General features: G+C 41.4%; 1 protein-coding gene across 8 annotated transcripts in view; it reads left to right on the top strand.

The window, feature by feature from the left end:
* The window catches only part of GRIA3 (glutamate ionotropic receptor AMPA type subunit 3), a 276,246-nt gene extending 249,181 nt beyond the window's left edge, over window positions 1-27,065 (top strand). For 6 of the 8 annotated variants that reach the window (XM_072817305.1, XM_072817306.1, XM_072817304.1 and 3 more), the window contains 4 exons: window positions 2,298-2,545; window positions 17,351-17,465; window positions 20,088-20,335; window positions 24,837-27,065. In XM_072817305.1, the coding sequence (XP_072673406.1) occupies window positions 2,298-2,545; window positions 17,351-17,465; window positions 20,088-20,333 (609 nt within the window). In that variant the 3' untranslated portion in view covers window positions 20,334-20,335; window positions 24,837-27,065. Of the gene's footprint in view, window positions 1-2,297; window positions 2,546-3,106; window positions 3,222-17,350; window positions 17,466-20,087; window positions 20,336-24,836 lie in introns of those variants that run through there. The other 2 variants (XR_012026557.1, XM_072817307.1) reach the window with 2 other exon arrangements.
* The last annotated feature ends 721 nt before the right edge of the window (window positions 27,066-27,786 follow it).

Below are 27,786 nucleotides of genomic sequence, written 5' to 3'. Positions count from 1 at the left end.
GGATGAATAGGGATAATTCAGGCAGAAGCAAAACCATAATCAAAGGCATAAGACATGAAGGTGTGTGGCATATTTTGGTGAATAGTCAATAGTCCAATGTGACTAGATCATAGGAGACTGTAGTCAAGATCATAAAGACTCTTGAATATCATACATAAGAGTCTGAATTTTGTCCTGGGTCTTAGGGAACTGTCAGAAGATTTTAAAGAATTATCAGGTTTACATTTTGGAAGGATCACTGGAAGATAAATTGGAGATATGAAGCTGGGAAAGCAATTAGGAGGCAATGTAGTTCAGATAAAAAAAAATGATGGGAGCCTGCTCCAGAGCAATGGTAATGAGATACTTTAATCTCAAAGTGTCTATAGGACCATCTGGTGGAGATGTCCATCAGCGAGGCTTGTTCGCTGTCTCCCCAAAACACGTCTTGAACTCAACCTCTTCTTTCTACTTCCATTGCTCCCAACCTAGTTGAAGCTACCACCATCTCTCCCCTGGACTACTAGAGTAGCCTCCTAACCAGTCCCCTTGCTTCCACTCTGGCCCTCCTTAGAGTGTATTCATATAGCAACTGGAGTAATGACTTAAAACTTTAAATCAGACCTTATCACACCCATCCTCAAAATTATCCAATAATTTCCCATCAAAATAAATCCAAACTTTTTACCATGACCCATAGATTCTTATAAGATCTGACCTCTGATTATCCTTCTAAACTCCTTTCCTACTGTTCTTCTTTTTGCTCATTTGGCTTCAGTCATAATGGCTTTTTTTCCCATTCTGTTTGCAAACCAAATGTGGAAACCATACTTCCAATCTCGGTGAACAATTTCAGTGGGGGATCTGATTGCCATAAACAACAGTGCTTACTTTCCAGGGCAATAGCTCTGGGAGCTCCAGCCCTCTGGAATTGTTTAAGCAGGCCTCAAGAATGTAGCCAGTCAAAATCCAGAGAAGAGCAACTAAACTAACAATCAACAAGTCTGAGGTAGGGGCCAGAAAAGCTCTAAAGGACACTTGAAGTCATGGCATATGTTTATAGTTTCTACCATGCTACCTCACCTCTAGTAAAATAGCACTTTAGAATTTTTCCACAGGGTTTTCATTCCTAAGGACCTAGCTCCCAACTCAATTGGCAGTCATGGGGTCATTGAGACCACACTTCTTTATATTCTCCAGAATGCCTAACATAGAGCTATAAGAATTTAGTACATGTTCTAAGGACCACCTGATTTGAGATGAAATTTAATGACATTAAATTCAAAATCCAACACGGTAAAGAAGAGGGAAACTTGGCTTGGTAGGAAGAAGTAACAGTTTGGGTTTGGCCTCTACCTGAGGCCTTCACACCCCTAGGAGAGTGCTTTAGCTATAGCACGTATTCAATAAATATTTGTTAAAAGGATGGATGAAAGGCTAAATACATGAATGCAAATTCAGGCAGTGTCGTGCTAGAAAATAATTCTTCAGTGACAAGAAGCAAGCAGTATTTCTTTTCATCCTCTTTGTCAGATATCTGGGGTACCATGTCTATTTCTAGGCAATCTAATTGAAGAGAGGCATTGCTAGCTAGTATCCTATGGGAGATAGACCAAAATTGTGAGTGTTCTGGAAATAGTTATAGACATCAGTGGAGTTCAACCAGGTGAAGACATGAAGGGGAGAATAACAACGGCCTTGCAACATTTGGGGGGCCATCATGCAGAAGAAGGGACACGATTGCTTTGCATGACTCTAGCAGATAGTGCTAATAGTGCTAATGGCTGGGAGTGACAGAGAAACAAATTTCAGCTCAGAATAAGAAAGTACTTTCTTAAGATAATTGATGCCCCGTGCCAAGTGGGCTAACTAAAATGGTTGTACGTCTCCCTCCAATGGCATTTTTTTTTCCAGGCAAGTAAAAGGTAATCACATAGCAGGATATTAGAGGGGAGATTTCTGAGTTGGGAGGAAGATTGAACTAGGAAAGTGTTTTTCAAACTCGACTGCAAACCCATTAGTGGAGCCATGAAATCACTTTAGTGGGTCCTAACTGGCACGTTTTGTTTGGGTTTTTTTCAGGGAATTAGAATAGAATAGAAAATATTAGGAAGCACCACACATCGCAAAAATGAGTATGGTTTTAAGGAACCTATTTTGGAACCATGTTTACATATGTATGAATGTACCTGCTGGGTTACAGCGTGGCGCACTTTTCTTCCCGTGGGTTGCCATCAGGAATGTTTGAACACCACTGCACCGAGGTCTTTTCCAGTTTTAATATCTGGTAGCTCTAAGAATTCTTCTCTCTGTTGCAGAGGTCCAAAATCGCTGTCTATGAGAAAATGTGGTCTTACATGAAATCAGCAGAGCCATCTGTGTTTACCAAAACAACCGCAGACGGAGTGGCCCGAGTGCGCAAGTCCAAGGGAAAGTTCGCCTTCCTGCTGGAGTCAACCATGAATGAGTACATTGAGCAGAGAAAGCCGTGTGATACCATGAAAGTTGGTGGAAATCTGGATTCCAAAGGCTATGGTGTGGCAACCCCTAAAGGCTCAGCATTAAGGTGGGTGGAATAATATAACAATATCCGTGTTGTTATAGTATTCCACCTACCCTGATGCATTTTGTTGTCATTTTCTTTCTTGTGGATTTTGAGGTAACTTTTAAAAGTTTAAAACCTACAATATTCCATGGAGTTAAATAAGACGGTAAATTATGGTTTCATCTATTTAATGCATCCATTTTTTTTAATGTTCTCTCTCTGTGTTGTCCTCTCTGACTGTTTGTTGCTGTTTTAATTTTACAGTTCAACGGCTTTTTCAATTTAAATGGTAAAAGCCAAGTTATGGTGCCATATGTGACGAATGTTAATTGCATGGATGTGGTGTTCTTGTTACTTTTTTTCTCAAAGACAATTTCCCCATCCCGCACACTTCAGTTTTGAGCAAATGTTATCCTCCATGCCACCTTCCAATATTTAACCCTGTATTTGCTGTACAGACATTTTTATAGCTCCACGTTCTGTGAAATTTAGCCAATTTGTCCTCTTGTGCTCCTTTTTATACGTTAACGATTTCCTAAGCATTTGTGCATTTTCTTACAAGTTATGTTTTATCGTTTCAAGAAATGCTGTTAACCTGGCAGTATTAAAACTGAATGAGCAAGGCCTCTTGGACAAATTGAAAAACAAATGGTGGTACGACAAAGGAGAGTGCGGCAGCGGGGGCGGTGACTCCAAGGTCAGCCTCAATGTCACCACAACCGGGTACCCTTAGTGACGAGTAATCGGCAAGACTGTTATCTTATTATTGAGGAGAGAGCACAAGACTCACACATAAGGTGGAATGACCAGGTTATTCCCCTGCCTGGCAGCTTTGGGAACCAGAAAGACTCCAGGGCACTGCCCTCATTTTTGATCTAACTTGGGTCCCTTCTTAAACTCCCAGACAGAGGCTACCCCTCCACACCCCTTCCTTCCCCTCACACACCAGACTGGTTGCCTTATGAAGGCCATGGTGTGGGTGTCAATGGCCTAGGCTTTCAAGAGCCCAAGGCTTTCCTTAAGACTGTCCCCATCTGCCTCACATGAGTGGTGTGAGAAATCAAATCAATCTACTGAAAAGTCAGGTTACAGCCTTTTGTTCCCCCCCACTAAGGCATGATGGTTGCTCACAAAGATTGGTTGGTTGATTAGAGTTGGCTTCTTCAATTATGTGTATGAGTGATGAGATGTTGTTCTTGATATGTGATGGCCTATTCAAGCTGGCCCCGCTTAACTTGAAAGCCAAAGAACAAGCTCGGTTTCAAGTTAAATGGGGTCTTTCTTCAATAGGCCACCCCATATACAGACTTGGCAAAGACATTTTGTATATTTAAACAAGTGCGTCGCCTAACTGTGATACTCCATGTGTATAAATTCCTGATTTGGCTTCTTCTTAGCCATGTTCTTGGTTCAGGTAGGTCTAATTGTTATCCAGGCTGCCTTCATGAGAAAATCCATCTCACTTGACACTCCTTTGGCTCCTTAATGCTCTTCGGGGCTAGAAAGAACGAATAGCCTTCATCCAAGCAACAAGAAATAGGGGCAAGCTCAGAAGCCATGATACCAAGTAATGGAAGGACACACTGGGTAAGTACAGGAGAGGACCTGAAAACAGAATCCTCCATGACCCAAAGGGCATGCGAATTATATTGAAGCATGTAAGATCAACTCTTGTACAACCAAGATACCATGGGCATCTTAAGGTGAAGAACAGTGTTTCCCATACACAGGCCAACAGACAGGCAAGCCAAACCTTTTCTCCTTCAGAGACAATGGTTACACCTCTGCTCTTCTCTTTCTCTCTCCATTCCTCAGGATCCTGATGGAAAAGTTAGTTGGCCAGTCTGCAGTATAATAGGAGTTTGGAAACACTGATACAGAGCACTTTCCAAGAGATAAATTCAAATACAACTCTCTTCAACACATAATCTATCCAGGCAATGGCGAGGTCTTTTATTGTAAAACCTTGATTAACCAGAACTCACCTAACCAGTACCCCAACTAACCGAATTCATGCCCCTCCTCAGTACTCCACATTGATGAGAAAGCAGCAATAGTACCAAAAGAGAAGAAATCTGCAAGGAATTGATTTTTCTTAAATCACTTGCCAAGAGATGACCTGTGGTTAGGTCACATTCAGCTTTGTCTCCTATATCTTCTCTCCATCTGGATTGACCCTCAAACATTAGAGGCTGCTTCCCGGAGGCGAGAAAGTGGATACAAGCATTTTGAGGAAAAACAAAACAAAACATATTATTAGCCAAGAATGAAACAAAATGAGTATTCTTATTGAAAATTCCATTCATCCCTTATGGATTCCAATTAATCAAGGTTTTACTATGTGTGTCAGAAAGCAGTAACTTCCTTTCCCACCAGTGTGAACTGATGACATTGACAGTTTAGCCAGCCAAGCTTTCGGCTCAGTTGAGTTTTGCAGTGGCTAACCTGATGCCTAGAGTATTTAGAACCTTCTTCCTGGTCTTTTTCTCATGTTCTTAGCAGGCCACGGAGAACCTAATTTTCTCATTCAAGTGAGTTGCAGAATGAAAATTGAGCTGGATTGGATACATTGCTCTCATGAATTCATCATTCACACTCATCATGGTTACAAAGGAGCCATGGACTGTGTCAAGATGACTCTAAAACATCCACATGATGCCAAGTGTCCAGAAGTTTTCAAATAACCAGATGTTTGATGTCACATAAACCAAAAAAAAAAAAAAATCTGCATGTATTTGGCTGAATTTTTACTTTTGACCCAGATGTTTTGGTATCATGAAGACCCCTAAAACTTTAGACCAGCTCTTTGCTAATTACAACCAGCAATCAAGCCTTTCTTTTTTCCTCAGCTGATACTGCTGCAAAGTTATCAAGTAACCTTATTGCCAGCCCACGATTTCCAGATTATCTGATTTTCGATATTCAGATAGAGTCTAAATGTGTCCAAGTTCTCTGACATTAGTGCTACCGGCCAGGCATCTCTCAAATCACTTGTTTTGGTCATTCCTCCAGCCAGCCTTTTGAAATAAGTCAACCCCTTTTCTCAGCTATGGATAATAGTATGATGAGTGCTGCATCTCCAACGATTGCTTTTTCTGTTTCCGGATTACCAAGGAGCTTGCCTTTATCCTCTCCCTTCTTACTACCTGCTGTTTTCTGAGAGTGAGCAAGAGAAGGGGCAAGAGATGAACTTGAATCCATTTTACCACTATTTGGTAGTGACGCCAAAAATCAATGGAGAAGAAGGTAGAAAAGGCAGCAAAACCCCATTAACCTGGAGCCCTCATATTTCTAATTTGTGACAAACCACACAGGGACCAGTCGATGAACTACCCAAATAGTATCAGGAAAGGGGCCAAGAGAGGTTTGTTAAGCAAATGAAGAGTTTAGATTGTCAGTTGAATTTTTTCCTTAAGAGAACAAATTTTTCTCAAATGTTGCAAGCATTTGTGAGATACATTCATATTCATTACAAAGCTATCCGCTAAAGTAGCTCTCGCAAGGACCTCCACTATGGCAATGTATTATAGTGAGTTTGAATTACAAAACAGACTTAAAGTAATAAAACTGTCATTCTTTAAACCTGTTTTGTAATTCGGGTCTTTCTCATTCAGACAGTCCCTATGTTAGTCCAAATCAGGGAGGTTTGACTGTATTGGTAAAATGGCTTGAAAATTACACTTCTTTATTGTAACCCATCCCCAGTTAACATGACAATTGACTGTTGAATATACCATCATTTCACATAGAGTGAGACCCAGAGATGGTGGTGACTTTGAGAAGGTCACACAGCTAATGTTGTCACAAATCTCTGCTGAGTTTCAGGGTCACCTCTTGTGATAATATTGCAGACAGCGATTGATCACATATACCCATCCAACAGGCAATGTGAATCTGATTGCACGTGATATATTTCCATGAAAATCAGGTTCATTCTCAACTACCTCGGTTACAAGGCAAATGGCATATTTAAGCCATTTCAGCCCTCAGTACTGATTACTAAAAATGACAATAATCACAAAGCCTGACATTTATGAGTGCTTTTATTTTTTCAAAAACACTCCCACACCTATTATCTCTGAAACCAGGAGAGAAAGAAAAATCTACAATACTTATCTCTCTCTCTTCCGCAACCTTAAAATAATGATAAATGGGTAATTATGATAAACTGTTGACTTTTTCCCCCTGACATGAGACATCCTGCATTTTCAGCCTACTCTCAAAAAGTTACCCTTCTACAGAAGGAACCAGCAATTTTTCAGGCTGCTTTAAATGTGCATGTTTAAACCAGCACAATAGATATTTAATTTCACTTTGTTTATTTTATTTCATTTTCTGAATACAAGGAATTAAGACAAGGTCAGTCACTGAGGTGGCCTCTGAACCAGACCTACAGGCTAGAACTAAAAAACTGCTTGCTTTTAGCAATTTCCTGAACCTCAACTAATAGGACCCAAACAAATCAGACCTGATCCTTCCTTGATGGACTATAAATGTACAGGCAAGGATCATGAAAATTAGAGCTGTGGTTTGGGAATTTTTAACCTGCAAATCACCCTTTTGTGTTAGTGTGTTATTACAATGTGTGCCTAAATGCGGTAATTAAGAGTCAGTAGGTTGTTCCAGCGATAAACCCCTATCACCAGGGGTTTGTGACACAGCCAGTGAAAGTCTGTCACTGTAAATCACAGCAGAATGGGGATTCAGCTGCTGAATTACCACATAAGCACATCAGCCTCCCTCCACAGCTGCCTGTCACCTCAAACTTTCGAATTTTTCTGATCCACCCCCACTTGCCCTGCTTCACTCTGTTAATCTTGGGGAAAGGGCACCTGTTTAGCTTTCCTGTGTAGCCTTACCTTCCTAGAAGGGGTCTGGTCTATGAAACAAGCTCTCTGCGACTTGGGGGACAAGGCTTTATAAACCCTACCCCACCTCGCCCTAAAATTGTCTTGGCTTTAGTTCTATCCAGGGATGTAGGCTTCCAATGTCTGTATTTTCCAAGCTGAAAATCAGCACTCTTTGTGTGCTTTAGGAGAACATTGGAACAGAATGTTTAAACGGAACCATTCTGAACCCCTTGACTAGAATGAGAGTTGTATGACAGATACCTTAACTTGCAAAGCACATCAGGAAGCGAGGGATGACAATGGGACATGCAGTTAAACTTTAATAAAGTAAATAAACACTTGTATAATCATTATGATTTATAGAATCTTGATAGAGAAATGCAGCTTTGTCATCTTTAAAAATATATAGCAACTAGAATAACCAATGTGACGCTAGGAGAGCATTTAGGGAACTTGTTTTCACAAATTCAAAAAGTGGCTTGCAATTAAAATTAGTTGTTTCTTTTTATGTGGGTGCTTTCAAAGGACCTAAAAAGAGTTTGTTCTCTTAAGAAATTCAAACACTCCTTCCTTCCTATCACTAGCAATCATTTTTTTATCTCATGCATTTGCTTACCAAGTCTTATATTCAAAGACAGTGAAAAGTTATACTTTAGAACAGCCTACTTCCAAATGCCCTCTGCTTCCTATGTGGTGGTCCTTAGATGAATGAGGTAATACTATGTTCCCCATATGTATAAACGAGATCCTCGGTTTTATGTGTATTTCTTCTTCCGTGTATGTCTACAAACCTCCTCTCCTATGCCACCGTCTCTTAACCACTTCTCTTCCACACCCAGAATTCTTTGACATTCTTGGGCCTTGGGTAACGGATGTGAAATCTGCATCTGCCTTTTACCAGCAACAAGATGGACCTTTTATTGGCAGGAGCCATCCCTAAGGTAGACATTTTGGATGCCCAGGGTTAAGATGGATCCCAATGACTCTTTATTGACACTGTTATGTGTGTAGGCAAGAATCATTACAGATCGATGGCACTTCCTGGGTCTTAGAAGAAGTTCCCGTGAATCACCGAGACTGGTTTGGGATCAAGGAGTAGGGTGAGTATATTATGCTCTTCGTTGGTTTGCATGTCTCTGTGCTGGTGCTGCCTCCCGGAAGTATGAAGAACCTGACAGTTTTCTTTCCTGGTAGTGACTAAATTTGCTCCTTGAACTTTACTCAGGTCTTCTTCCCAAGAGCAAACCCTCACTTTCTCTCAAGTGGCTGCTGCAAGCAAGGGACCTTTTTGCCTTAAGAACTGAACCAGTCCAGTGACTGCCAAAACCGTTGATTTTGCCAGATGGTGTTAAAGAATAAATTCTACCACCGGAAAACAATTGTAATCCAGAAAAAAGTTGTTTTAATTAATCCATTCTAGTGATTTTTTTAAATTGACTGTGGCCTTAACCATGATTTCTATGATTAAGACATGATTATTTACCTTTGGTGTTATCCTGATAACTTGAATGTGTTTCTAATTGACAAATAATGACTAAATATTCAACACCAGAGCAGAAAGAGCAGCAGGAGTGGAAAGGCTGAAGGTAAGAATGCTGTTACACAATAATTGCCAAGAGGAGAGACATCGCTACAGAGGCAGAGTGAAATGGTGTGTGTCTATACCCTTTCTGCCCCACTAAGACCAAATCATTTGGTTTCTGTTCATTTGGAGAGAAGGTTATAGAACCACACTCTCTGAAAGGCACGACAGCCATGGAAAAGAGACATGAAAGATTTGAAATGATTGGAAAATATGTAATGAGGGTGGGAGTTGAAGTTGGTGGAGTAGGGTGGGGGCAAATATTTGGAGAACAATTAAAATCCATTCTCTTTTGACTTTCTAGAGAGCGGTACAGCATTTGGCCCTTGGCACGTGAGGCAAATCCCCATTGGTCACAGGTGGCAAAAGTGTGCTCCAAGCACTAAATTCACCTTAAAGCCTAATTTCATCTGGCCTTGAAGCAAATACTTCTCAAAATACAAAACTAAGGCAATAGCATACTTTACATTTGAGAGAGAGAGAGAGAGAGAGAATGAGAGGGAGAGACCGACTCTGCTGGTGTGTCCTATCTAGCATCACCGCTGGAAAGGGCAGATAAGTGGATGCTAGAATGCATGCTAGGAGAGAGTGGTATGTGCCCTGGCATGGCAACCAGTAGTCAGCTGCTTTCAGATCTGATACATAGACCCCATTTGCTGCAATCTAATGGAGTGTAAGCTAAGACTGATTATTTTTCTATGGGTCATGCTCAAGAGAGGGCTATTCAGGAGAAAGGATGTTGGCACCCATCAGGTTTAACTCTCAATCAACATTTTGCCTAGAGTCAGGGGCATGAACTCGATGTCTTCAGAAACACATGTCATGTGAGTTTCTGATGTAATGTGAGACCAGTTTCTGTCTGTCTTCTCCATCTACGCTTTTCTTTCTTGGTGCCATTGGGATGAACTAAAGAAAACATATTTATACGTTAAAAAAAAAAGCCCAACCAAATTTAATAGTTTGAGTTTTTAATGGATCTTAAAACAGAGTTTTCAAGTGCATCATATCAATTATGACTTGGGGAAGTATCTGTGGCCACGTTTTAGCCAAAATTGGCTTCTCCAGATGCTTAGCATCTTCCCTGAGGCCCTTCTCTCTATCAGGGACAAATTGAGTAAGAAGTCCTTCCAGACAAATTGGGTAGTGTGAGATAGTACACAACCAATAATGGTTTTGAATTCCTGTTCTAAAGGGAGAGGTTGGACAAAGGCCCGGTTTGGCAGAAATCCATCAGTGAAATTCACAACTTGTGGAATCAAGGGGTCTACCACTTTGAATTTGAGAGATGATCATCTGGAAGAGCACTAGCTTTACTCACATATCCACAAGTGACTTCTGGAGCTGCTTCTCTAGCATAGATGCTCATCAATAGGTTTCAGTCACTAGCATTGTTAGGCCCTTAGTAAAATGACTCACGGCTTTCAACTCCTCATGTTATGTGCATGCATTATTGAATTTGCTCTTTGCACTTGCATTAAATTATGATCTCATTAGCAAGGAGTTAAATAGGTTTGAGCTGCATTTGTGAACTACATAGATATAAATTCTCACTCAGAGGGAGCTTCTAGCAGCTAAGCTCTGCATAACTCTGCAAATCATTGTAGCTGCCCCTGGGGACTGAGGGTTGCTTGGGGGCCAGGGTGCAGTAATACCTGCAGTCATATGTACATGCTCCCAGGTTGTGGAGAAAGCTCAGGCTGATCCAAGGGTAGAAAGATTGAAATAACTTAAACCCTCATTCTCCTAGAATCCTGCATCCAGAAATCCCTATGAAAAGAATTGGATAGAGATTTTTTTTAAGGGCTCCAGATTCTAGTGTAGTTTAGGGCATATTTTGAACTGCCATGATCCCCAACAGCTACTGTATGGAGAGGTCACATATCCCAAAGAAACCATCAGGAAAGAATATAAAGGACCTTAGAGTAAATCTTTTTATCTAGCAAAGAATCTTCTCTTGCTTGGTCATCAATTCAATTGGCTTCAAGTGAATAAATCAAGACGTACCTGGGCAGAGATGTCTCTAGTCGCACATGTCTGCATATGTCTGTGATTTCCTGAGTGATGTTAGGAGTTTTTCAGAAATGGCTAGGGAAGCATGTGAGCAATTCAGAAAGGTGACTTGTCCCCAAAACCTGAAATATCTTCAGTAGAAAAGCCAGTGAAAGAGAGGATGGCTATCCTCCCTCCACTGGGCTGAAGATAATTCTAAAAAGTCATTCAAAAAAATCACCAGGTACCAAGAAGCAAGTGTCAGTAAGTTGGAGTGAGGTTGAGATGAGGCATGGGGTGAGGGGATGGCTTCCAGCTTAGGTTGTGATAAGCTTCCATTGTCATCACCCAGATCCAGATGTTAGGCTGAGTTCATCACCTATGCAAATACACTACCCTTCCTCGTATATTTCTTTTACTTCTCTGTAAACCGATGTATTTGTCTTTCTCTGTAACCGATGTATTTACACATATATCTATCCCTCCTCAGGGCAACATTGAAGATCTTCTGGCATCATTAATTAAACAGACATTTACTCTTTAGGTGTCCCCCCTCAGAAAGGAGAAGTGAAGCCATTCAGAGCAGAATCTATCCCACAGTCTTTTGGGCAGATAAATAGTACTGCCCCGGGGTTCCTGTATTTTTCAGGCTCAGAGACATAGCCACAGTACAGATTTTTATATCAACCCTTCCAGGATCACTATTTGGAGGAATCAACTTGGTCATTAATTCACCAGGCCATTTTTTTTCTTCTTTCCCACTCTGGGGAACTCAGCACCCTCACATCTCTCTCCCCACATTTTTCCTCTTTGTGGCTCCAAACTACCTATTTTGGGGGTATTTCCTGAACTCAAAATTGAAAAATAAATTGGACACTTCCTTTGAAAGATATCAAAAGTTTTGGTTACTTTGGGGTTTTTTTAATAAACAGTTTCTACTTTCACAGTAAAGAAAATAGCCTTCTTATCCTAAAACTGTCTCCATATGTAGCACTGGCCATCACTAAGATAACACTGAACTGGCTGGCACATCCCAGGAATGAGCTGGGAATCTGGACAACCGCCACCGAGAGCTGGATGCCTTGGATTAGTGAGCACAGTCCTTTGTAGCTGAGGTACTGCCAGGTGTGGATGGCAGAGATAAGCAAAAACTTGTATCAGCTAGATATGGTTTCTTTTATTCAAAAGTAGAACTCATTTTCAAAGCATTATGCATTACATTACTACCTCTATTTAAAAAGAAAAATAGATGCCACTCCAAGACTGTTCCCCACACTCAGTATTCATTATCCTGCCACCAGTCCGCACTGCCTTCACATACTTTTAAATGACGTGATTCACCTTTGCTCCTACCCTCTTCATCTGATCAACAATCCATACACATTTCTATGAATACTCTTAGGGGAGTTTTACACTCTTCTTCCTTGAACACTTTTTAAACAAAATATAACAAAGACTCCAACTGGAGTCTGTAAATAGTTGCTCTGGTCCATTTCCCATTTCCCAAAGGAGCTTTGTATTTTAACAAGGAATATTGCTCAAACTTAAAGGTGGGCAATTCTCAGGTGTGCAATTCTCAGGACGGAATTTCAGGTACCCGTGAGGAAAATATTTTTGGACAGGGGGACATCCCCAGACCTCCTGAAATTACATCACGAAACTCTCCTGTTCTCTCCCTAAGCCTCTGGACCCTTGCCTTTTTCTTGGGAGGGCTGTACCCAGCAAAAGGTTCATAGCAAGCCTGTCAGAGGTGAGAATGCCTAATTTCCATGATAGGAATCTGACCTACTTTGTTTAATTCTTTTTGTTCTCTATTGAGGTGAGTACAATAAATATTTCTGACTTATAATTCTCTTAGGTACCAGTTAAGGGCCTGCAGTAATTGCTCTGAAGCCTCCCCTGGAGACATATTGCTGCCACACAGTGAAAGGCCCCAGCTGCAAGATATGCCCTTGCTAGGTTGATAGTTACTTGGAGTGTGGTAGTCCCTAAAGACAAACTTCATTATGAACATCCAAGCACGAAGAATAGAAATAAAGAGGACTGCACCCTTTCGTGTGTTCCACTAGAGAATGCACAGTACAGAGTTAAATATATATTCATTTGCCCTCTGGCCTGCCCCATAACTTGCTGTGCAGGCTTGAGCAGATTGCTTAACCTATCTGTGCCTCAATTTCTTGACTTACAATGTAGAGGCCATAAATCTACCTTCTTAGGGTGATCATTAAATTCAAACAATAGTAAGAAGTGTGATAACTTGGGGAAATATTAGGCTGAAAAGCAATGCTAAAAGAGAGTTAGCTATGCAGCAAGCACTTGTTGAGAGAATGGGTCTAAGCAGGGATACAAATACGTAAGCCACGGTCCCTGCACTTGAAAACACACAGTCTAGTGGGAGTAAGAGACACATGTGTAAATAGGAAGGAGGGAGAAAATACTGAGGCAGGGAGCAAAAACTGCTTCACGGAGACAGTGACATTTAAAATGACAGAATGCCCACGTGATTCCTCTTCCTTTAAAATCCCAGATTGTGTGTGCATGTGTGTGGGTGTGCGGGTGCATCAGGGGAGTGTCAATACATTTGGTTGAATTGGAATGAGCTGGGCAATACATCCAGGAAGGTGCAGTAAAAAAGAAAATCCTGGCAGCATTTCTCTGCCATCTCAGGAATTTCTTCCACTCCACAGCAACAAACAGTTCTAGGAGATTTGGGCCTTGTATTTTCTTTTCTTGGCAGCTATCCTAAACCTTGTTAAGTGGCATTATCTGTGATTCCTGATTACAGCTTTTATGCTCCTTGGCTGTGCTGCTGCTTGAAATGTTTGTTTTTCTCCTTTATTTTTATTTAGAAGTTCCCAAACGCACATTGGTTCCCTGCCAGATTTCATAAGCCCTGTGATTTTTTTCCAATCAAAGACTAAACTTCTTCAAGGTAGTGTCCCTCCCACCCCCCGCCCAGTTGTGACCATGAGAAGTGACTCTAGACATTGCCAAATAGCCCCTGGAGGACAAAAGGACCCCTGATTGAGAACCATGACAGTAAGGTAACCTCCACAGTAACCGCGGAGGCCATAGAAGCGGAGAGCAGTTAGCAGCCATTCTGCAGAGGCCACTGGATGTCCTCCGGCAGTGACAGGCCATTTGTCAGAAATAGGATTCCAAACTGCCGACCTACTGAGCCTAAACTACTGAGGTTTTAGCAAGGGTGGATGGTAGCAACCTAGAATAGGCCGCAGCACAGAAAAAGCATTCCTTCTCCAAAGCCAGTGCTTCTCAAACTTCTCTTTATCCCAGGACCCTTTTACACACTTAAAAATTAAAGGGAACTCCCAAAAGATTTTGTTTATGTGTGGCATATCTACTAATATTTACTGTATCAGAAATTAAAATGGAATTCTAAAAGGATGTATTCCTTAATTTATCTTAAAAATAATAAACCCAAAATAATAATAATAATAATAATAAACCCAATATATGTTAACATAAATAACATACTTTTTATGAAAACTAACTAAATTTTTCCAAAACAAAATTAGTAAGGAGTATATGGTCCTATGATTTTGCAAATCTCTTTAATATCTGGCTCCATATAAGAGAAAAGGATTTTCATTTCTGCTTTTTCATTCAATTTGTGGCAAGATCACATGTCACGAAGCCTCCAGGTAACTCCACTGTACTTCATGAGGCAATAAGAGTGAGAAGGACAAGGAAGGTCTTAGTATTATTAAAAATAGTGTTGACTATGCAGATCTTCTGATGAAAAGGTTTCAGGGGTCCTCCGGGGTTCTTGGACCACACTTTAAGAACTATTGCTCTAAACCCACATGTAGATCAGAGGTTGCCCTGTGTATAGATGAAGCTAAAACAATGTTTTGGTTTTGTACTATCCCATCCACCTCAATAAAACTTATTTCCATAATGAAAAAAATAAATAAATAAACCCACATGTAACACTATGAACAACATAGCTCACTTAATGGTTGACAAGCTTCTTTAAAACCCAGGTTCTCTAGGAAGAGATCTCTATTTGGACCATAGTGTGAGTGCCTTTGATCAGACTGCTCTATTCCTGAGATCTAGTAAGAGCCACTGTACTAAGGAAATTGAATAGTCATATGAAGAATATAGGACCTTGAATGAGGATGGGGACCGGTAAAGGCTTAGAGAGCCACGTGAGGACACTGCACCCTTTAAAATAAGAAAAAGGAAAGCATAGAAAGGAGAAAGAAAATTCTTTGTGCTTTTTCCTGGGATCCTGATGGAATTGGGCACCCAGGTGCCATTGGGAAGCATCTCCCCTGCCTTTGAAGCCTGGGCACCAGTGTCTGGCTTAAGGCATAGCACTGAGGGAGAGGTGGTGATAAAACAAAAACTAATAAGTGAAAAGGAGAGACAGAAGGGGGCCAAACAGTGAGAAGTAAGGGAGAAGGAAGTTCAAACACTGATCTCAGGGTCATAGATGGCCTGTCTGTCCTTTAAAAGTCTTAGACTTGGGGCATCTGGCTGGCTAGGTGGATAGAGTGTGTGACTCTTGATCTCAAAGTTGTAAATTCAAGCCCCACGTTGGGTGTAGAGATTACTTAAAAATAAAATCTTTAAAAATAAATAAATGAATGAAACTAAAAACCTAAGACTTAACTTTCACTGCCAATGATATCTTAAAGAGGCTCAAAGTTTTAAGTATCTTTTGTTGCTTTGTATCCCAAGCCAAACTGGTTGGCATTTGAGAAGGCTAAGGTTCTGAGCATTGAAAGAACTTGTTTAAAACATAAAAAGAAAAAGAAGAAAGAAAAAAAAACATAAAAAGATCTCAATTTCCTGGTGAGATACAAAATGCAGATATTCTGGCTGCCATGCCCAGAACCAACTGAGAAAATGTCACCTCCCTGACACTCCAGGTTTATAGTTTTTCAAATCTCAAGCACCCTAAAATTGCATATTGTTTTTAAATGATTATACATTTCTCAGTATATCTCAGGATGAGATGGTCCCTCTGCTCTCAACAGCAAAGGGGGAGAGAAAGGAACAAGGCTTTGGGAACTTGGTCTGATAGAGGGCACATCTCTGTGACTAGAGGAAGTCTTCCCAATGACTGAATATGTTGGTGGGTCCAACTTACCCCGAATAAGCTAAGAAATTCTATGGCATGTTCATAGTAACAGAAACGTGTCTGCTTTCCTCCTTGTGAATTGGTGGCGTTCAGAATAACATGCACTAGTATTCGCAACATCGTTCGTGTGAATATGAACACACAGTAGTTTGTTATCTTATAATAGAATTATGCCACCCTCTAAATATAATACATTTTTATCCGAAGTTATGGAAGATATTTTATTTAAAATCCATTAGCTCTAACAAGAAGACAGGGTAAAGGCCATTATTCCCATTCTACAGCTGAAGAAATTTCTAAGGGAGGAAATATTAACCTCAGACCAGTAGGGTTTCCTGCGTTTGCCCAGGGGCTTGGACTGCAGGCCTGATGCTTTAAAAGGTGGAGGGCTAGGGAGCACTGGCCTGGCCTCCTGGGGCTGTAGGATACTCTCAGTTGAGGAAGTCTTATCTTCCTGGAACAGTAAACTGTTCCTCTACAGTACTATGCACAGTGGCAGAATCAGTGTGCCATTTTAGATGGTGCCATATTAATAATCCATTTTTAAACAATCTGGTTCACCCTCTGGTCATCTGAGTTGACCAAAGACATAGGGCCATATCAGAGAGACAGCCAGTTAGCAAGAGGAACAAGCCACAGGCCAGTTTTCTTCTTATGGAAAGTCCTCTCATCCAAAACTCAGAGGTCCACGTTCTATCAATTCTAAGACCAGTACGTGTGTAAAGAATTCAGAGCTTGCGGAGTGAAGACATGTTTGTAGTAGAGTTCTTTCTGAGATCATCTTCATCTGGGCTAAAGGTTTGTGTAATAAAGGACAACTAATCAGAAGGCATGTCATGCCCGTAGAGTCGACTTTCTCTTCTGGCCCCGTCCCCTCCCCTGCTCCTCCATAGAGCTTGCTTTCTGTCTGGAAGTACAACAAGACACCCGGTTAGATCAAACCTAACACATGTCCGTCATAAAGCTACCTCGAGCTGCCGCCGACGATTGTCACTTGAGGGGAGACCCCCTCCTCACCACACACAGCCTATCCAAGGAGTGCCTGTTTTTCTATCCTCATTATTTAACAGTGTGTGCCGATTACTCAAAGCGATATGGGCAGGCCCTGGTAAATATAGCGTTGCTGTAGTGTTAACTTTTTATAAGGTAATGCTCAGGTTGCCTGCAGTGTTCTAAAATTACTCTGTGGCCAGGGCCCCCTGCTTTATCGCTTTCTATAGTTTTAAAGTAGTTTGAAGCTTGAATAACATAAAATAACATAATATAATGTTATTTATGTTATTTCCCACGTGAAGAACGCCTGTAAACCTTGCAGTATTGAAACTCAGTGAACAAGGCATCTTAGACAAGCTGAAAAACAAATGGTGGTACGATAAGGGGGAGTGTGGAGCCAAGGACTCCGGGAGTAAGGTCAGTCGCTGAAGGTCTTTTTGTACTGATTAGCAATCACATTTTGAACCACTGTTTATTTTCTACCCCAAAACGGCTTTCCTTCCCAACACACCCCCCCCCAACACAGTGGGACCCCTTTATAACAGCAGCGCTAAAGTCACAAGGCAGGTGGCCCACCGCGGAGACCTGCCGCCAAGCACCAACCATTGACCTTGACCTTCAGGACGGAGCTAGTGTTGAGATTGGAACCCAATCTGGCCCACCGCACTTCCAAAGCTGTGAAAAACTGAGCTGTGTTATAAGGGGGTTTTACTGTATTTCACATTTCGAAAGTTCAAAGAGAAAACCTAACAACAACCACAACCAAAAAAAAAAAAAAAAAAAAACATCCAGTTGTGACAGTACTTTCTCTTAACCTCTTACGATGTCAGAGACTTTGTAGTTGTAAATACCTTTGGTTATTCGTACATTATATCAATCTCATGTGAAAACAGTCAAAGAAATAAATAACAAAGACTGGTCTCTGTAAGCGGAATGATTAGCCTCCTCCCAGCTGCTGTCCTATTGAGTTCAGCATCTATTTAGATCTCGAATATCATTAAGTCTGTCACACTTCTCTCTTCCAAAGGTGTCACTTGAATCTCGGTACATAATACTTTTGAAATTTAGTCGCATGCTCCTTAAGGGTATACATTGTCAGGATAACATCACATTGATAAGCATGAAACACTCTTCCCCGCCTCCTTCCTGCCCCCCTTTGCTCCCCTAAGAAAGTTCTTTTTAGTTTCAATTTTTGCCTTGCCTTTTTTTGAACTAATATTGTGGTATCAGTTAATTCATTTCATGAAATGTCACTCATTTCCCCTGTGCAGTGAACCATTTTGCTACTGGTTTTCCACATCCCATGACAGGGAATTCTGTGAAACTTAAATACCTGGAACTTGAAACTGTTCTTGTTGCCACAACTTAACGTGGGTTATATCCAAGGACACTTTTCCTTCATGAAGTACCACATACATATAATAACCTCACGGCAGAGGGAGGGTTGCCGGAACCGGTCCATTTCCTAGTGGATCGTGGAGCATCCTTGCAGGTAGCCTCACCAGCCTCCTTAATAAGGAAATGATCCATTGTTTCATAGGGGACAGAAATTCCCACTTCTCTAGTTTCCTGTCACTGGCCCTAGAAGAGTGACTATTTACAAGGTTTTGTAAACATGAGGCTCACACATACCCTCCTCCCCAACCATGCAATTCAATTCTAATTGGCCTTTTTATTAAGGTAAACAAGTATAGCGCTGTCTCCTATAACAATAGAATCAAGACATGGCCGTATCCTCTCTCCATTTAATTCTTTAAATGATACCAGGACTAGCTGGGCCACAGAGTGTTGAGTGTCAGCCATGGCCATTACCTGCTCACTGTATTACCATTTCAGTAAGATATTCAATTCACTGACTTAACAATTTGGGTATTCCATTCAATGGCATTCAGCAGCAAAATGGTTACATTCCCTCTAAAAAGACTACAAAATGCTATTTTATTTTATTTTTTTTCAAAGAAAGGCTCCGGGCCCTTGGTGTGTCCTACCTCAAGGTAGGGCTCAAGGCACCAACTTTTTTCTTTCCATTGTTCAGCAGTTCAGTTTTTGCTTTTTCATACAGGCAGATAACTTAGTCAGATTTGCAGTTTGACCTGAAAGTCACTGACCGGCTTCCTCGATTCCCCCCCGCCCCTATTTTAAATAGAGAACAGATAAGTATAGTATTTTTTTTTTTAATTATTTGCCACATTCCCTGAGTAAAGCTGAAAATGAGCTGGATTTTTTTTAAATCATCAGCCTTCTGGAAAAGCTTTCTGATTTATATGGAGCCAATTCAGGACCCAATAGGTCCTCCTGACAGTTTTCCTTCAACTCTCAGGAAGATGGGAGGGAACCAATTCTTTGTGCTATGCCCTTGTTGCAGAAGCACAAAGACTTGCTGCCCTGAGGATGCAAACTTAGCAACCAGTCCCCAAAGGGAGCAATTTCTCAGCCACCGGGGGAAAGGGGAGAGTTAATCCCTTTTAAACAAACCCTCGTGAAGGAACTCTCCAGATAGGAATATCAGGAACCTCTAATATTCTCACCTGGTATCTTCAAGACAAGTTGTTGACAAGTTTGTCACAGGGACAACAAGGGAGAAAGGGGTGTTGCGGGCCAGAGAGGGGAAAGAGTGCTTCAAGTTCCCAAATGAAAAGAGTGTTACATTTCTAGAGATTATGTCACAGCTCAACTCTGGCAAATGGCACTTTGAGGCTGGCAGAAGAATAAATTGTGCTTGTGTTTACACTTTTGCTCCTGTGGCCAAGCGCTGTTATATTTAGTTGCTGACACCATTTTGAGGTACCAAAGGAATTAAGGAGTCAAAGTAACTGAACGTCTAGGTGAGGACCACAACTGTCAACAGAAGCACAATCTACCATCTTGCGGGCCATTTGTGAAACATCAGTCAGTTGCCAGAGTCGAGTCATAACACTTACTGACATCAATGTTTAGTTCTTTTACAACTTAGAACTATCCTATATTGTTGTCATGCATTATGATGTCCTATTGCTTGTGTTTTCCCCAAGAACTAATCGCGTTGTTCATTTCTCTTAGGACAAGACCAGCGCTCTGAGCCTGAGCAATGTGGCAGGCGTTTTCTATATACTTGTCGGAGGTCTGGGGCTGGCCATGATGGTGGCTTTGATAGAATTCTGTTACAAATCACGGGCAGAGTCCAAACGCATGAAACTCACAAAGAACACCCAAAACTTTAAGCCTGCTCCTGCCACCAACACTCAAAATTACGCTACATACAGAGAAGGCTACAACGTGTATGGAACAGAAAGTGTTAAGATCTAGGGGTACGGTCAAGGTCTAGTAAACTAATCAGCATCACCTTACTATGTGTTAATTTCTCCTCTCTCTCTCTCTCCCTCTGTCTCTCTCTCACTTTGGTTTATTGTTTCAAGTATTGTCTATTCTTTGCAACCATTTGATTCTTTGAAAACAATGGTTGTGCTTTCTTGTCGGGCAGTGCTGCTTTTCTAATAGCACCATCGTAATTGTACTATGATGTGTGACCCAAAAGGAGAAGAAATTCTCTAGAGCAGCACTGTTCAATGGGAATGTTTGTGAGCCACCTACGTGAACCACATGTGTAATCTGAAGTGCTCTAGGAGCTACACTTTGAAAAGTAACACAAGTGAAATTAGTTTAAGGCTACATTTTATTTAACTCAATATATCCAAAATATCATTTCAACATGTTCTCAATATCAAAAGTGAATGAGCATTTGACGGGATGAGCACTGGGTGTTATTCTATATGCTGGCAAATTGAACACCAATAAAAAATAAAATTTATTAAAAAAAGTGAATGGGATATTTTACATTATTCCCTTCATGCTAAGTCTTAGAAATCTGGCGTGTATTTTGTACCCATACTACATTTCAACTGGTACTAGCCCCCTACAGAGTGTTCGATGGTCACATGTGGCTACTGTATTGGACAGTGCAGTTCTACAGAAAACAGCTGCTCTGGATCTGATGGTAAAATGAGGAATGGAAGTGGGCCACTGCCACTTTGAGAAATGCAGTGCTTCTGTAAGGGCATGGTGGTTCTCTTAAGTGTAAATCTGAGACCATTTCTTTCATTTTTGAGTTTCTTTGTTGTCCCTTTCTTGGAACTGATATTCAGGTAAGTGTCTCCCAAAGAACAGTCTAGGCTCCCTGCTGTTGGCTGTCCCAAATCCATACTTAGATGAACCTGACTGATGCTACCTTGAGTCTAGCAGCTACAGCCAAACCCCCACCCCTACCCCAACCAATAACTCAGACGTGTTCAAAGGCAAGCTTGAAGTGAGATAGCCTGTCCATTCTGGAAGTGTTTAAAAGAATATAGTCCTGTCACCTTCAAGTGCATCTGTCATCACTAACACACCCATCTGAAGGGGAACAGAACAATTAGCAACTTCATAGCCCTTATTCTAAGTGGGAGATATCTTACCTCATGAGACTACATCAATATGAGTTTCTTGAATGCACTCAACTTTCTACAAATGCAGTATTTGCGTTTTGATCTCCTTGTATTTCACATTGTGGAACTAAATTCAGCCCACTTTTAATTAATATTTCATCCAAATAAATCGTGTGTCTTCACCATGGAAAGCATGGTCTCATTTGATGAAGTTGCTGGTTGTTCTTTCCTGCGGCCAACTACAACCCTTTGCCACAACATACTCAGTACACTGAACTAACCCACTAACTGAGTTTTCCCATTGCATTGCTGAATGTACAATATGTGGATTCATCTGTAATTAGCATTGTTTGCATGCAAGCATTTAATGTTCTAGTGTGCTTACAATATTTTACTCTTGAGTAGGTTGTATAGGCCCATTACAATTTGGGGCACATTATTTGTTTTTTCATAGGGTAGTTCATGGGTGATTTCAGCTTACCTTAATTATCCCAAATTCTGAGATACTGGCATCCAAAAAAAGAATACATCTGAAATTTGCCTAACAGTTTTCCAAGTGCATTCACATCTATTGCCTCATTTGAGGTAGTGGGTCACAAAGTGTTTTCCCTTTCAGGTAACAGACCCAGTCACACCCAGTGACTTGCTCAAGGCAACACAACTAGGTAGTGGCCATTCTGGGACTAGAACCCAGCCTTCCTTCCTCTCATATCTGTATTCTCCTTGCCAAACCATCCTGCCTCTAGCTGCCAGTGGCCTGGTGGTCTCCAGAAACCTTGAAATCCCAACAGGATCCTGTTAAATGGAAAGCAGATCCTAAGTCTATGTCCCACTTGTTTACCAAAAAACATTGGTTACACATTCATTGGTTACACATTGGTTACTCATTTCTTACACATTCCACATGAGGTTGTATAGTCAATATCTCCTGCTTTCCCCACAAAGAATCTGTCAAGTCATACAGTCTCCAGAACCTCCTTATTATCAGCCATTCCATCTGAGAAGCTATGTCTCTACTTCTCAGCTACTATAGCCTCAATCTCTTGTTAAAGCCCCAGAGCAGTGCTTCTTAAACCTCAGAGTGTGTTGTGAATCACCTGGGGAATTTATAAAAACGTGGATTAGGATTGAGTAGGTCTGGGATGCTACCTGAGAGTCTACATTTCTCACAATCTCCCAGGCCATGTTGATGCTGCTGGTCCAAGGAGTTGTAAGATTCTAGAGAAAATTATCTCAGGGCATGTAACTTAAGGAAGGAAAGGAAAGAAGGGGGGAGGGAATGAAGGACAGAGGGAAGGGCAGAGGGGAAAGGAAAGACAAAAAAAGAAACAGAAAGAGAGGAAGGGAAAGAAAGAAAAGCTGGGGTCAGCAAACCTTTGGGCAGAATGTTGCAGTCCTCAAGTGGGGGCCCAGAAATGAAATTTCCACAGCTTCTGGCTCTCTGACCTTCCTTTAGTCATCTTGGTTGATCCTCTGAGTCTATGTGAAGTCTCCAGACAAGAAGGAAAAGCCTCTGAGGATACCAGAAAAATCCTTCCATGTATCAGTTCAAGAGGCACAAAGCAAGCTGAGCAGGAAACATAAACCTCATTGCTGTCCTCAGCCAGCTCAGTCACATAATGGTAGGGGAATGTTGATTAAGTGAAGGGTGACCCCTTTATCCATTCATCTTTTAATTCCCATGAAGTTCTGGAAGATCTCCTAATGACTTCTAATTTGTTACCTAGTTATTAGGCTTCCAGTTATGTGAATTGGCCTACATCTATCATGGTCTATGTGGAGGCACAGAGATCAAGCAGCACCCTGAGATTTTTACTTTTATTGCTAATCATCGAGTCAGCCTTAGGAGTTTGGAGTACCAGTAATTTCTTCAGGAAAAATGACCCCAGGGCAATTACTTGCAAAAATATGATCCAGGTAAGACCTGGATAATGAAAAGCATCCTTGAAAGAAGAGGGAGTCATCGCTCATGTTGTATGGGTGAGAATAGTCAGGATTAATGAACTTGTTGTGGGAACACATGCCTCAGCCTCAGATTCAGCACCCACCAGGGAGCAGACAGCTCCCGGATGTCTGCTGCCTCTCTGGGTTACTGACCAACTACTGAAAGTGTGCGCCCCCACCCCCCACAAGCATGCCTTGGCAGTGACTGACTGCCAGATGTTCCAAATTCACTGCACCCTCGGGTTGGCTCTGCTGTTTTAAGAGATTCTCCCCAATTTCCTCACTGCCATCAAGAACTACTTCTTATGCACCTGTCATCACTAACACACCTACCTGAAGGGGAACAGAACAATTAGCAACTTCATAGCCCTGATTCTAGGTGGGAGGTGTCTTACTAGACATCTACTAGAGCTAGTTCTAGCTTCTTTGGTTTCTTCAACTATATTTTTGAAATGCTTCTCATTTTCAAAACCTCAAGATACTTGAAGTTAAGGGAAAAGATTTCTATTTTTCCTCTAAGATGGTTCCGTTTAGTCCTCCCAGAAAGTGTTAACTTTGCTCATGCCACCATTTTCAAAATGATCGATTTTCCTTTCTGCAGCCCATGCATAAACATTCTTCCTGGGGAAATTGTTGGCTCAGGAGAAAAACAAGGATTCCCTTGGTATAGAAGGAAAGGATGGAGAAGAGGGGTGTGCACCTGAAAAGGAGGCAGAAAAATGCCCCGCAGTCTTCAGAGTCAGGGGCAAATGAATCCCCTGCACTAGTTAATACCTCCTACAGGAGGGCAGCCTCAGCATCCCAACAGGCCTATAACATCTGGGGCAAGGACCCCTGCCAAGCCCCTTCATGGGTATCACCGTTCTGGCCTCTTTCTGGAATGTGCTTTAAAGTCCATATGCTATTTTCAGATTGGAATAACTAAGGGCGTAGGTATTAAGAGGGACAAGCTGTCACCTTTCCAGTAATGAACAGCAAATTTTCTTCTCGCAGTCAAATGGATTTCAATGAACAAGCCACACAGAACATCGCTTATCCTCTGTCTTAGGTAAACAGTCCCTTGTCACAGGCTCTGCAATCAGAATTACACTCCACAGGTTACTTGCCCTGAACATCTCTATATGAATGCTACTAAGACTTCCTAGTATACTCGCATCCTAAGTGATCAATGCCTTGAGTTAGACTTCACGCGACATCTGTGACGTCTTAGTACAATGCACAGTAGTGAAGGAACCTAATTTAACCTCATTGCAAAGCATTTGCATCAGGTGAGAGAAGTGAAACAGACTTGTTGCCTCAAGCCAGTCAAACCGAGTGCAGCCCCAGAGATGCCAATTTGAGAAAACATTCACGGTTCTCGTCCCACATAGACGGAACCATAAGAAACTTTGCAATTCCTAAGAGAAAGCCCTTTCAAATGGAAGTTTCCCCCTTGCCTTTGCAGATCCCGTCCCACTGGCGGCATGTGATGAGAGGAATCACCGAAAACGTGGCTGCTTCAAGGATCCTGAGCCAGATTTCACTTTCCTTGGTGTCGGGCATGACACGAATATTGCTGATGGTGCAATGACCTTTCAATAGGAAAAACTGATTTTTTTTTCCTTCAGTGCCTTATGGAACACTCTGAGACTCGCGACAATGCAAACCATCATTGAAATTTTTTGCTTTGCTTGAAAAAATTAAAATAAAACCAACAAAAAAATGGACATGCAAGATTCCAGTATGCGAAAAAAAATCTTATTAAAAAAAGTCAATTGAACAAAAGCCATTCTTTGATACCACTGCTCAGTATATGAACACCATGTTCTTTAATACACACACACACACACACGCACGCACACGCACACACACACATGCACACACAAATTTAAAATTCCAGTTCAGCAAATAGGCCCATCTCAGCTAAAATAATTAATTCCTCCTGATTTAAAAAAAAATCTCTGACTCCCTGTGTTTGGGAAGACAGACTGGCATTTCTTCTAGGATCTGCTGACCAGATGTTTTTGGTAGTTCCTGTTGGTAGTGATGTTCTGTGCACCCTATTTCCTTTCCACGTTGCTGAAATGTGTATATCTTTAGAATGTAAATGCGACACTTAAGAAAATTCAAACACTTTGGAAAAGGGACTAAACCGTGACTTCTCTGTGTTCTGGAAATGGTTTTGTGAAAATGCTTTGATAACTTCCCACTCGGTGAGGGGATGAACAGAGCTTTCGAAATTGACTTTTGTGTGTAGCAAGGGACGGCACACTATCTGGCATACCTCTCGGTGCTTTCCCAAAACGGATCCCGGGGCTTTCCAAGAAGCCTAGAATTGCAGCTCACAGATCTGTTTTTCTTGCTTCAGTGTGCATTTTCAGTCAATATAGTTGAGTATTTAGCATTGAGGTGAGGGAAATGCTGCCTACACTCCCCAATGTGTTTAGAAGATCTTTCTCAGAAACAACACTGTGTTTAGCTCTGCTTTCTCCGCTAAGTATGCCTTTCAAGTGTACACCTCGGAGACAGGACCGCGTCGCAAGGCAGGCCAGTGGGTTCAGACCCCAGTTCTCAGTGTGACTTTACTCTTGCTAGGTCTGTCTTCCCAGCTGTCGCCTGTTACTGCCCATGGCTCTGCGTCAGACTGCATGTGTCCTTTTCTAGTTTGCAAAGACTAAAATGCATTCCCAAACCTACCGCTAAACCAAGGGCCTCAGCATCACTCCTAGGTCCTTGCTTGGGGCAGCCTCTCTCCTGGCTTTCTCGGAAGATCGCTCCACTGCTCCACAGGCTATCAAGTCACTAATTGCGTACCTGCCGTTGGCATTATCAGAACAGTCAGAGGAAATAGTCTCCGCTCACTAATTACCTCCTATATAATGACGTATGCTTTCTGTAGTTCAGTAGTTTGCTCTCATCAGTGACGTGCATTGGGAAGTTTCCAGACTGTAAAAACTAGGAGCTCGAATTCATTTCCCAAGTGTGACCTTTAGATGCTTAGCCGACTTGCTGCCCATTTGCTCTTGTCTTCAGCAAAGGAAGGAAGAAGTCTCGTTCCAATGAAACGTTTCCAGAAAAGTGTAATATAAACTTTCATTCCAAAAATTGTGTCATAAGCGAATAACTCACCTGTCAAATTTTAAATGGTATTGAACAAACAAAAAGAAAGCTGTTGTGTTTTTGTTTTGTTTTGTTTTCATGAAACTGTGATTTTCAACTTCTGAATGCTATGATGTCCAGAGCAGGAAGCTAACGCCGTGCAAATGTGAAGTTCTATAAAACAAATCAACCGACCTACACACAAATGTTTTCATAGGCACTGTATAAAGAGAAATATATGTTTATTGACTCAAATCAGTTTTTCAGAGAAAACTTCACTGGGAATGAAGAGGCGGGTAAATTGGTTTGTTATTTTTTAAAAACCTGCATGTTTAAAAAAAAACATTGATTGCTTCAAATTTCTGCTACTAACTTCAAGCTATGGGAGTTTGGCAGTAGTCACTTGAGGATTTTTTTTCCAATTCTTTTCTTTTTGTTGTTAAAGCTGTACTTCAGTGAACAGAAAAATTGCCAAGCAAACTAATGGCTGTAAAAGCGTAAATTGCATGTGTGGGCATAAATTACGGAGCCTCATTGCCATGAGGTATTGTACAAAGTTTTAATACATTTTGTAAATAAAATTGTAAAGAAAGAATTCCATTTCTGTGCTTTGACTCTTTAAAATTTACTTGGGTGCAGGTGCCAAGAAGTTATTGTTCACTAATTTACTTCCCATCAGAAGCTTTGCCAATGACGTCACAGTCACCTTGCTGGTGATTCTCATAAAGGATTACACCATGCCCGACCGACACTCAGCTGCAACCACACACAAGCTCAGAGCCCTTGTCCTAAATAGAAGTGTGCCATCGAGGCCTTAGGTTAGGTTTGCCAGGATCTCCAACAGTGAGACAATGTCCATAAACAGCAAGAAGCAGGACTTCAGTTGATAGGGAAAGTTTAACTCCAGAGCCTTCCATTTCCATTCTTTGTCTCCTCCACCCTTTGAGACCCTCTCCCCAGGGGCTTTGACCCTAACCTTGGTTTCCCATACTCCTATTTCCAGATCTGACCTCCCAGCAAAGTGTCCAAACTAAGGATCGATGTTCTTCAATAACACTTCCAACTGCCTGCCCCACATCATCACAAAGTATGTGTCTTAGTACTCTTAGTTAAGTAGCTAAGTTTTGTTCTGCTGTCTAAATTCCTAATAGTAACTTCATGTTCTATTAGAAAAACTTTCGTTCCACCTGGGGTCACTGATCTAGTGTGCAGAGAGAAATAATGAAATCAGGACTGTACTGATTTTATGTTTCTGAGGGAGAAACGAAAGGCCACTGATCTAGTCTGATTTGTAGATTGTGAACATGGAATACAGT

Source organism: Canis lupus, chromosome X (genome assembly GCF_048164855.1).
Source record: "Canis lupus baileyi chromosome X, mCanLup2.hap1, whole genome shotgun sequence".
Taxonomy (NCBI): Eukaryota; Metazoa; Chordata; class Mammalia; order Carnivora; family Canidae; genus Canis; species Canis lupus.
This window is presented reverse-complemented; position numbering and strand designations above follow the sequence as displayed.